Raw genomic sequence first — 12,357 nt, 5'->3', positions numbered from 1 at the left:
TTTATTTTGAAACATGGTCTCACTAAGTTGTGTAGGACTTGATAAGTTGCTGAGGCTGGCTTTGAAGTTGTGATTCTCCTGCCTCAGCCTTTTGTGCCACTGGGATTACAGGCGTTCATCACTGAGCCCGGCAGGATTGGGGTATTTTAGAGATAACAGCTCTAGATATCTTGGTTGTTAAATCTTCTCTGGAAGTGTCATCTCTCCTAACAAGATTTTTTACCTAGGCATAGGTGTTTGAATCACAGGTTGCTCCCTTGACGTAAATGAGACTCAGGAACTTTATTTTCTGGCAATTTGGAGTTGGTATCCAGGGATTTTAACCTGAATGTGACCCTTTTATTGACTAGAGGAGTTAAAACTCTGGAGCTACTGTTGGTAGCCATTTTCCTCATGTGAACTGAAAGATGGTGTGAGCTGGACTTCAGCAGCAGTGAATAAGGAAACAGCACAAAGATGGGGTGCAGGCCACCCGGGTTGCCTGTGGCACTCCAATCTGCTCCTACAGCTCAGCTCCAACACCAAGTCTGCAAGACACAATATTTATTATTTAAATCAATCTCCCCTTTTCTTTTTCTTCTTCCTCCTCCCTTCCTTCCTGGAACCTTCTTTTTAAAAAACTAAATCAAGTAGTTTTCTATTACTCAGAATTCTAACAATTCTAACTAGTGCATCATCTATTCCAGACATCTCATTGTACAGGAATAGGACCAGAAGCCCAGGGATGATGAAGTTAATTATGAAAAGCCTTATTTGGTTTAGTGGGTCCCGAAAACAGCCCAGCCGTCCCTTTCAGAGGAAGTGTTCATTTCCCCAGCTCCTGGGAGTATTGGCTGCTAAAGGTTCACAGCTATGGCTCTTTCTAGGAGTTATCCCTAGTTAATAGAACTACCTCACTGTGGTTCTGCCTCTTCCCTGGGGTAGGCGGGCCTTCAATGCAAGAGAACAAAGTCCCAGTCTCCTTGCCTCATCAGAACAATTCTGAAGGCTATTTCCGCTCCAGGCCCTATTGTAACTGCCTTGTAGTTCAACTGCCCTTTACCCAGTCTGGCTTTCTTCACTTCCTGGAGCACTCTCTAATTTAAACCTCCTACATGCAAATCTCTATCTCACCATCTTTCTCTCTCTGGGAATTCATCTAAAACAGTAGCTTTTTCACTCTTCTGTTGCCAGAGTAAAATATAAGAGGAGGGGGGAAAAGCTACATACAACACTTTGTGATAGAAAGCTTAAGATCCATCAAAGTCCCCTTCCAGCATCAGAAAATCTTTTCTTTTTCTTTCTTTCTTTCTTTTTCTTTTCTTTTCTTTTTTTTTTTTTTTTTGCTACCAGGGATTGAACCCAGAGCCACTTAACCATTGAACCACATCCCAAGCCCTTTTCAAATTTGTAAATTTTGAGACAAGGTCTTGATGAGTTACTTAGGGCCTTGCTTATCTGGTCTCCCAAGCCGCTGGGATTATAAGTGTGTGCCACCACGCCTGCAAAATCTTGTTTTTCTCATTCCAGTTTATATTTTGAAAAATGGGGTTAAGTGTGAGTGATTTTACACCTGGTTATTTCTTTAAGAGACTAAATACACATCATATTATGCATTTATTATGTTTTACAAACTTCATTCTGATCAATTACTTTTACATTCTTAAAACCCTATGCCTAATCCCTATTTAGCACTAGTTACACTACAATTGCCCACCTTCTTGCTGGTCTTCTCTACTAGATTGTTTCTGTTGTTGAATCCTACCTTGAGATTCACCTTGGGCAAATATTTAATTAATGTTGGTTGAATACATGGAGAGATTGCATTCAGTTGAAATTAAGAAAAATATTATTGCAGAAAAAAGAACTCCTAACATGAAAGCCTGAATCATATTTAACTGAATAATATATCAGAAAACTAGATATATTAACAGTAGATTGTCAGAAAAACATGTACAAAAATTTATTTTCCTTTAAAAGAATAGCATCTGAAATTTTGAGTTGGAGATGTGGACTAAGCTAATGTTGACCCTTCCCTACAACAAAATGCTAGATAAGATTCAATACTAATTCCCTCTAGGATTTTATTTTGAATAATTTTAGAATGAGAAAAAAAATGAAAATCACTTTTTACTTTGTCTTTATGAATTCCTGGGTTTTGTTTTGTTTTGGTACTGGGGATTGAACCCAGGGGTATTTTATCACTGAGTCACATCCCCAGCCCTTTTCATTTTTTTTTATTTTTGAGACAGGGTCTCACTAAGTTGCTTAGAGCCTTCTAAATTGTTGAGGCTGGCCTTGAATTTGGGTATTTTTTTATGAATGTGTTGGTCTATTATTCTGTTATGGTCACTATTATTTTTTTATGTACAAGTCCCAAATTTGACCATCAAGAGTTCCTTCAATTTAACTCCTGTGTCTTTTTTTCTTTTTTTGCCAGTGCTGGAGAATGAACCCTGAACCTTGTACATGCTGATAAGCACATACTTTACCACTGAGCTACACTCCCAGATATCCTGTGTCCCATTAACATGTCCCTATTATCCTTCCAATGCTTTGTTTTCTACCACATACAACATAGCTATGCCAGAAAGAAAAGAGATCTGAAAACTTACAATCTGTGTTTTGTAAGCTGATGCTGAGGTAGTTCTGGAGGCTGTTAGAAGACTTAGAAATAAGCCCTACTTGCTACACCCAGAGAGAATGTGAGGCAAAATTTCAAAATGGATGAGAAATTTCTAGAATTGATGCACAACTTGAATCCTCAGAAAGATGAAAAATGCTAAGTGTTCAGTAGGATAAATCAACATAAGGGACTAGAACTGAGATCTCTGCGCAGGGACACAGCAACTCACAGGCCTGGGACAGCCATGATGTAGGCTGAAAAACATCAACCTGAGGAAGGAGCAAGGTTCCATTGCATGGAGGAGAAATCACTGGTGAGAAGTGAAAACTGCCATACCACATGATGATTTAGAATCAAAAATTTCTTGAGTGGCATGGAAATCTCCTAAGTACTCTCAGGGTGCCTGGCAAAGACAAGTGTAAAATCTCTTAGAAGGACATTCCCACAATCCACAACTCCACATGGGATCCTCATAGAATTAATAATGTACATCCAAGATATACATATAACAAGCTGGGCACAGTGGTACATGCCTGTGATCCGAGCAGCTCAAGAGGCTCAGACAGGAGGATCGCAAGTTCAAAGCCAGTGAAGCGCTAAACAATTCAGTGAGATCCTGTCTCTAAATAAAATACAGGGGCTGGGTTTGTGGCTCAGGGGTAGGGCGCTTGTCTAGCATGTGTGAGGCACTGGGTTCGAGTCTCAGCGCTGCATATCAATAAATGAATAAAATAAATAAAATACAGAATAGGGCTGGGGGTAGGGCTCAGTGGTCGAGTGCCCCTGAGTTCAATCCCTGTGCCCCCCCAAAAAGATATACATATGACAAAAGCTGACAAAACACATGAGGAAAGAATGTGTCACAAAGAGGAGTATTGATTATCTATGTAGTTGATAAAATAGGACTTTCTGAAAAGAAACTGCATAAAATCAGTATCTTAAATGATGAAAGATATAAAGAATCATAATGAACAAATTGCTGTGAAAAAAGAGTGCATTTGATATAAAATATATAATGACTAAAAATTAAAAATAAAGCTGCTGAAATAAAAAGAAGAAATACATGGGGTGCATGAATAGCAGATTAGACACAGCTGAAAAAAGAAGTAGAGCTAGATGCAGTGGCATATGCCTGTAAATCCCAGCTACCAGGAGGCTGAGGCAGGAGGACTGCAAATTTGAGGCCAGCCTGGGCAACTTAGCAAGACCCTGTCTCAAAATTAAAAGGTCTGGGGATGTAACTCAGTAGAGTACTCCTGGGCTCAATCTCTGCAGTAAAAGAAAAATAATTAAAAAGAAGGAAAGAAAAATAAAAAGCAAAAGAGAAAAAGAAGGAAGTAGTGAATCAGAGCAGGCGATGAATTATGAAATTGAGAAAATTAACAAGAAGAAAGTGTAATGAGCAGAATAAGAAATGACTAGGGGCTGGGTTTGTGGCTCAGTGGCAGAGCACTTGCCTAGCATGTGTGAGGCACTGGATTCGATCCTCAGCACCACATACAAATAAATAAAAAATAAAGGTCCATCTACAATTAAAAAATATTTTTTTTTTTTAAAAAGAGATGACTAGCAGGAGCTTCAGAAGGAAAGAACAGAGATAATGTGAGGCAATATTTGAAAATAGATGAGAAATTTCTAGAATTAATGTACAACTTGAATTCTCAGAAAGATGAAGAATACTAAGTGTTCAGTAGGATAAATCAAAATAAAATCTCTACCTAGAATACCAAAGAAAAGACAAAAATCTTAAAAGCAATCATAAAAAAAAGAACAGATGACTGATGCACACCTGTAATCCCAGCAACTCAGGAGGCTGAGGCAGGAGGATTGCAAGTTTGAAGCCAGCCTCAGCAATTTAGCAAGGCCCTAAGTAACTCAGTGAGGCCCCATCTCAAAAAAAAAGAGGAGGGGCTGGGTTTGTGACTCAGTGGTAAAGGGCCCCTGAGTTCAATTCCCAGTACAAAAAAAAAAAAAAAAAAGAAGAAGAAGGAGAAGGAGAAGGAGAAAGAGAAGAAGGAAAATGCTAAATATATTATTATTGGTAGGTATTTTGTGTAAAGTAAAAAGTTAATGATCAGTGGAGGGATACTATTTATTTATTTATTTGGTACTGGGGATTGAACCCAAGGGTGCTTTACCACCAAGTTACATCCCCAGCAATACCCCTGCCCTGCTTTTGTGTGGTACCAAAAACAAAACAAAACAAAAAAAAAAAACAGGTCTTGCTAAGTTGCTTAGGGCCTCATTAAGTTGTGGTTGTGGAGGCTGGCTTTGAACTTGTGATTCTCCTTCCTCAGCCTCCCAAGTGGCTGCCTTTTTATGTTTTAAGATAGGGTCTTGCTAAGTTGCTCAGCCTGGCCTCAAACTTGCAATTCTTCTGCCTCAGCCTCCCAGGTGTGCATCAGCACGCCCTACTGGAGAGGCAATGTTTAAATGTAAGCTGATTAACAAATATATTCAAAGAAATTGCCTTCATCACCTCCCCCAATTTCATCATGCCCGTATTTTAATTTTTCCCTCCCACTTGTCCTCATGCCCTTATCCCTTGGCAACCACTGATCTGCTTTGTGAGGATAGATGTTTTCATTTTCCTTAGGTAAATATCTAGGAGAGGAAAATATGCAAGTGCTATGAGTGAACTATGCCATTAACATAGATAAACACTTTTTTGTTTTTCCAGAATGCCAGAATTTATTGAATGACAATAAATTCAGAAGCCTCACTAAGTTGCAATTCACCTGTGGGTGACCTGATATCAGAAGCTGGCAATTAAAAGTTCTCTTATTCTATTCCAATCTTAATTTATTTTTTTATATTTATTTTTTAGTTTTAGATGGACACAATATCTTTATTTTTTTATTTATTTTTTTAATGCTGTGCTGAGGATCGAACCCTGTGCCTCGCACATGCCAGGCGAGCCTCTCCAATCTTAATTTCTAATATCTGCAATACTCAAATCACACATCCTACAAGTTATACATATTCATCTGTATATCACAGAAAGATCAAGGAAGGGTGAAGGTAACTGCAGGGCTACAGGATACTGTGCCAAGGGCACAGGCAAAGAGCAGATAGGAATGCAGAGTCGAAGAATCACTGGAGGTGGAAGAATAAAATTTTTAAGGAACCAAGGTCCTCACTTGCCATACTATTGAGCTACATCTCCAGCCCTGTAGTCTTAGATTTTGCATGTAAGTCAATTTTTAGTTAATGTTTGTATATGGTATGAAGTATGAATCAAAATTCTTATTTTTGGTTGTGAGTATACAATTTTACTCTCCTTTGTCATGACTGATTTAGCTTTTTATGGATCTTCATTATTCCCCATAAAATTTTGAGTAAGTTTTAGAATAGTTCCAAAAGAAAAAAATAAAAAGACCTGTTGGAATTTTATTTGCAATTACAATGAATTTAGAGATCAGTTTGAAGAGAATGTGGGCACACAATGTTTCTCCAATTATCTCACTGAAACTCTTGCCAAAGTCATCAAAGTCACTTCCATGTTGTTAAATCCAACTATTGATTCTTAGTCCCAATCGTACTTGACCTGTTAGCAGCATTTGGCAAAGGAGATAACCTCTTTTTCAATGCTTATCTATACCAGGGATAAGCAACCTTTTTTTTTATGTAAAGAACAACCAAACAGAAACTTTAGACTTTGTTAGCTGTATAGTGTCTGCTGCAGTTACTAACTCTGCTGTTGTAGAGTGAAAGCAGTAGACTATGGAAATGAAGGAGCATGTGTTCAATAAAATTTTATTTACAAAAAAAGGTAATAATTCAGATTTATCCCTTACGTCCCAAAGTTTGTTGATCTTTTCCTCTGTATTTTCCTTGTTTCACCTTACTGGAAACTTCTGTCTCATCTCTTGTTGCTCCCTAACTCCTTAACCTGTTAACACAGTGTCCCAAGATCCATCCCTCAGCTTTCTTCTCCATAAACAGTTTCTTGGTGATGCTTTCCAATGTTACGATTTTAAGTACTTGGTTTATGTTCATGACTCCAAATTTCTATCTCCAGATCACTTATTGAACTCTAAATATTTTATCTAATGTCCTTTTAACATTTGCACTTGGAAGTCTAATAGCCATCTTAATGCATATCCAAAACTAAACTCTTTTTGTTTAGACACAATATTTTTTTTTTGAGAGAGAGAGAGAGAGAGAGGGAGAGAGAGGGAGGGAGGAGAGAGAGAGAGAGGAGAGAGAGAGAATTTTTAATATTTATTTTTCAGTTTTCGGTGGACACAACATCTTTATTTTATGTGGTGGTGAGGATCGAACCCAGCGTCCCGCGCATGCCAGGCGAGCGCATTACCACTTGAGCCACATCCCCAGCCCCAATATCTTTATTTATTTTATGTGATGCCAAAGATCGAACCCAGTGCCTCTCGCATATGAGACAAGTACTCCACCACTGAGCTACAACCCCAGCCCCCAAACTAAACTCTTGATCTTTCTCCACAAATCTACTCATCTTCAACATTATATTATTAAGGGCTTGCTGGGGAAACAGAATAGGACATACATCTATATTTACCTATCTACATCTATAGATATGAGGAGATTCAGTATAGGAATTGGCTCGTGTAGTTACAAAGGCCAAGAAGTCCTACAATCTGTCATCTGTAAACTGGAGAATACAAAAAATGGTTGTGTTAAGTCTTGAGTTCAAGAGCCTTAGAATAAGGGGCTGATGGTATAAGTTCTGGCCTAAGTCTGAAAGCCTGGCAACTGGGAGCAGCAATGTCAGAAGACGGATGTCTTAGCTCAAGCAGAGAACAAATCCAATCTTCTGACACCCTTTTGACTATTCCAGTCTTCCATAGATTGGATGATGTCAGTACACATTGGTGAGAACAATACACACACACACACACACATTTATTTCTCACTAGTAACCAGTAAATACAAATTAATATACCATTTCATATCCACCAGCTTGATAAAAACAAGAAAAGTCATAACAATTACAGTGACAAACAGTGAGAATATAGAGAAATGGGACTTCTCATTGCTGAGTAAACTGGCACAATAACTTTAAAGAACAATTTAAAAATTTCTTGAAAAGTTGAATACGCACATATCCTATGACACAACAGTTCCTTTTCCTAGTATATATCCAGACAAACTTTTGCAATGGGTGTAAGAATTTGTGTGCTTTTTTTTTCCAAATTGGTTTGCAATATAAAAAAACTGGAAACATTATTATCCATTGGATTAGTTTATTCTTATCATGAATAAAATGTAAAAGTGAAAGAGCTGTTCATGCAACAATAAAGACAAGTTTCTGGAACAATATATAATAAAAAAGATGCAGAATATATAGAACATAACACCACTCATTTGCATTTTAAAACCACGATAGCATTTTTTTCGTTTTTTAATACAGAAATTTCCATATATGATATATCCGAGTATACATTAGTATTTTTTTTAGCTCTTTATGAATTGAATATGTACATTTTAAGTTTTGATGTCAACCCTTTCAAAAAGGCCCTCTAATTAATCAACATGCCTTTGAAGGTAGTGCCCATTCCCCCCCCCCCACTTTACTCTTTACAAATATAGAGTATAATTTCTTCTTTAAGTTGTAATAATTTGAAAGTATTTTAATTTACATTCACAAGAGACCATATAAATATTTTTTTGTTTTGTTTTTGTACCAGGGATTGAACCCAGGGGCGCTCAACCATTGAGCTACATCCCCAGCCCTTTTTGTATATTGAAACAGAGCTGCTTAGGGCCTCACTAAGTTGCTTAGGCTAGCTTAGAACTTGAAATCCTCCTGCCTCAGCTTCCAGCACTGCTGGGAAGACAGGTGTGTGCCACCACACCCAGTAAGACAATAGTTTTTGTTTTCTATTTATTTATATAATTTTCCTGTTTTGCACTGAGTTACATTTTGCTAATGGATTACTAGAAGCACTTTTTTTCATAACTACTTTAATCATTATAGAAGAGGCTTATAATTTTCTCTACAGTCTATAGTGGCTTCCACAGAACACACAAGTTTTACTTTTTTATGTAGACATATATCAATCTGTTGGGATTTCAAGATTAAATTTTAAAGAAGTGTCATTACAATTTTCAGTTGTCCCAACTAGGAACATAGTATCTCTCATTTTTAAGTGTTACAGTTTTTTTTTTTTTTCAGTCTGTTCCTAAGTACAGTTTGCTATTTTAAATAAGATCTTTTTTCCCCACTGTATTTCTAGTTACAGCTGATAAAGCTATATTAATTTTGATTTATCCACTTTTGAAATTTCCATTTGTTTACACTTGCATTTAAGTTATTTTCCATAAAACTTATTTGCCTTGTTGATGAGTATAGAAATTTCATCTATTCTTAATTGTGTGCTTTCCAAACACTGTAATGATACTGAAAGATCCTTCTACAGGAAAAATGAGAACCAACTTAAGTGAAGTGTGACTCAGCCCTTAATTTTAATGTTCTGGATTAGATGTTATACAAACTACCTGCCATATTCTCCCTAAATTTAAATCTTCAGTGAAGGAGTCTTATCTACCTATGCTTGCCAAATCTGATTCTCCTGCCATCCACCTTTTCTAACTTCTTCAAGATTACAAACTCCTGGGCTGGGGATGTGGCTCAAGCGGTAGCGCACTTGCCTGGCGTGTGTGCGGCCCGGGTTCGATCCTCAGCACCACATACAAACAAAGATGTTGTGTCCGCCGAAAACTAAAAATAAATAAATAAATATTAAAAGAAATTGTTTACTATTAAAAAAAAAAAAAAAAAGATTACAAACTCCTGCTGGGCCTTTGAGCCTAGGTTATCTCCAAATGGAATGCATACGATCCATTATCACTATGTTTCAATAATCAAAGTGGAAAATTAGATTTGGGCCACAAAAATCCAGTGGGAACATGAGAAACTTTATTAAATAAAAAGATTTAGTTAAATGTTGGCATTGTGTAAGAGAGACGGTAGGGGCTGGAGATGTGGCTCAAGCGGTAGTGCGCTCGCCTGGCATGTGTGCGGCCCGGGTCCAATCCTCAGCACCACATACAAAGATGTTGTGTCCGCTAAAAACTAAAAAAAAAATATTAAAAAAAAATTCTCTCTCTCCCCCCCCCTTAAAAAAAAAAAAAGAGAGAAGGTAGGTGCCTAGATAATCATTCTCAAAGTGTTTACAAAGGGTTTACAAAATAAACACTACATAAGTATAGTAATTTATACTCTCTAGAATCCTGATTCTTGCCCTTTGTTTTACAACAGACCAAGAACTCATAAACCATTCTGTTATTTAATGAAATTATTAAACAACTCATTAAAATTTATTTGAAATATGCATATGTTATCTAAGGAAAGGGTGCCAAATCTTTCAAAATTCTGTGACAGTCAAGCCTATTGTTGATATGTTGATATACTTCACAGGAACTTTATAATCTTAAGGAATTAAAGTACAATATTCTACCTACCTATTTCTATTATATGCATATTTTAAAGAAAATCTCTAAGAAATAAGCTTTAACAAAATAAAAATACAATTATTAATCTTTACTAATGATGACTAGTTTATAAAAAAGTTTGATGAGATACTTAAATGAATGTGAGTAAAAAATGAAACCAAATAATTCAATTTTTTAAAAGTCTTGAGCTTCTACACATGTTTAATGGTACTGAAAAATTGTAGTATATTATACATAATATATATAATTCCATTCACATAGTAAAAATTAAATTCAAAGATGAAAAGTTATGAATCTTTTGACGTGTATAATTCATTTCACAGATTACTAACTTATCTCCTCAAAAGTATTAGGATGCGCTAGGTGTAGTGGTACATGCCTGCACCCCAGGGGTTTGGGAGGCTGAGTCAGGAAGATTGCAAATTCAAAGCCAGCCTTAGCAACTTAGTGAGGGCCTAAGCAACTTTGCAAAATCCTGTCTCTAAATAAAATATAAAAAGGGCTGGGGTGTGGCTCAGTGGTTAGGCTTTTGGGTTCAATCCCTGGCACCAAAAAAAAAGATTTAAGATGCATAAAGGGTAGTCTCTGGTTTAATACTGAGTGTACTACATCTAAATAATTTTGATAATTTTTTGATTTTCTAAAATTTAATTTGTTTTCCAATTTGACATTTTATATCCTGTATAGATATACCAATGTTTTGCTAACAAATAAACTTGCATTGAGAATCTTGCAAAAAATGTAAAACACTGTATCATCATCAAATGGGATGATCAAATTCACTATCAAATTGGAGAGAACACACTATTCATTGAGAAAGGGAACGATAAAGATACACAGATAAATGAGAAACAAGAAGAATGTTAATACAATTTTATAGCTTCTAGCATTAGATGGTAGAATGCTAGGACCTTTTGTGATTCTTCAGTCTCATCCCAAGGATGGGACATGTAGAAGAAGAAAAGTCATAAGTTTTATTGATTTAAACAAAGTGAATATAGCCATATGTTACATTTGCACAGTAAAGTCAACTGTGGTCTAAATACAGCTAATTCTGGTAAGGCCATACCCAGTTTGATTGAGCCCACCATTTCTTTAAAACAATTAGGGTTTCTTTATTCCATAGTGACTTTAAGTGATTTTAAAGTTTTACTCATCTGTCTTTAGAAGACTGATTAAAAATGTCTTTATAAGGACACAGAGAACCTCTCTATTGTCTAAAAAAACAAAGCTATAATTATTTATTAGCTTCAGAAACAATTCCAGTATTCAGGAAACAAAGAATACCTTCTGTGGAGAGCCGTGACTCTTTTTGGCCATTTTAATAATTTGGATAGTAAACATTAATTTAATCTAATAATTTACATTCAATAATTAAATTTCCCATGGGAGGAAAACTTACAACTTTTCAAAACACTAAATTTTCAAATAATTTTGGTAAGAGCAGAACACTTATAAAGGTCTAAAAGAAGTAAATATGATATACCTCCCTAAGCTTTACTTTATAAAGTTTGATTTTCAATGAAAATAAATTATCTTCTCTAATGTCCTTTAAAAATACTTAACTATAGGGCTGAGGATATAGCTCAGTGGCAGAGCAATTACCCAGCATGAATAGGCCATGGGTATAATCCCTAGCACCACAAAAACCAAAACCAAAACCAAAACTATGTTCTGTAGTTCTTAGCAATGTCCTTTTAATGTAGAATTAAATTATGATGTTACTCTTTAATTCATTCATTTTCAATATTTCTAGGACTTTTGCCAGTTACACATTTTATAGTTAAAATGTACAAAGTCTTGTTTTATCCTAGAAATTTCACTGCTTCTGAGTTGGTGCATCACAGTATGGTACATTTTCTAGAAGAAGATCTTTCCTAGGGACCAATTCTAAAAGAAAAACAGAGAATAATTAAAATTATTAAAATTAGATTATAGTTATATAGTCATTATATTAGAATTAAATGTAAGTATAGTCATTTCCCCCTAAAATGTATAGAAGTAAAATATTTAGTGTTAAGATAATCTTCTGGAATGGTCCTTACCTTAAGTCACTTCTTAGAGCAATGAAAAACAATAAGCTTCAGTGACTAAATGCATCTGGCAGTATGAGAAAATTTTAAGGGCACTGATTTTATTTCACATTAGAGTTGAGAAGCCTCTTGCTTGTATTTGTTTTAGTTTTAGAGGATGGGACCAATTGGCATTTTCTCTTAAAGAGCCTCTGCAAGGCTCTTTAAGGAACTCTTAATCAATTAGGTTTTAGGCTGCAAAGAATACCCCTTAACTAAATAATAGTTCAATCCATCTTGCTT

General features: G+C 35.9%; 1 protein-coding gene across 4 annotated transcripts in view; it reads right to left on the bottom strand.

The window, feature by feature from the left end:
• Positions 1–284: 284 nt before the first annotated feature.
• Positions 285–12,357, bottom strand: part of Lyrm7 (LYR motif containing 7) — a 37,982-nt gene continuing 25,909 nt past the window's right edge. For 2 of the 4 annotated variants that reach the window (XM_076856431.1, XM_076856432.1), the window contains exon 5: positions 285–527. In XM_076856431.1, coding sequence (XP_076712546.1) covers positions 370–527 — 158 coding nt within the window. In that variant the 3' untranslated portion in view covers positions 285–369. Of the gene's footprint in view, positions 528–7,487; positions 11,933–12,357 lie in introns of those variants that run through there. The other 2 variants (XM_076856433.2, XM_076856434.2) reach the window with 1 other exon arrangement.

The sequence above is a fragment of the Callospermophilus lateralis genome, chromosome 5 (genome assembly GCF_048772815.1).
Source record: "Callospermophilus lateralis isolate mCalLat2 chromosome 5, mCalLat2.hap1, whole genome shotgun sequence".
Lineage (NCBI taxonomy): Eukaryota > Metazoa > Chordata > Mammalia > Rodentia > Sciuridae > Callospermophilus > Callospermophilus lateralis.
The sequence above is the reverse complement of the archived record's forward strand: the minus strand, read 5'-3'. Positions and strand labels throughout refer to the sequence as shown.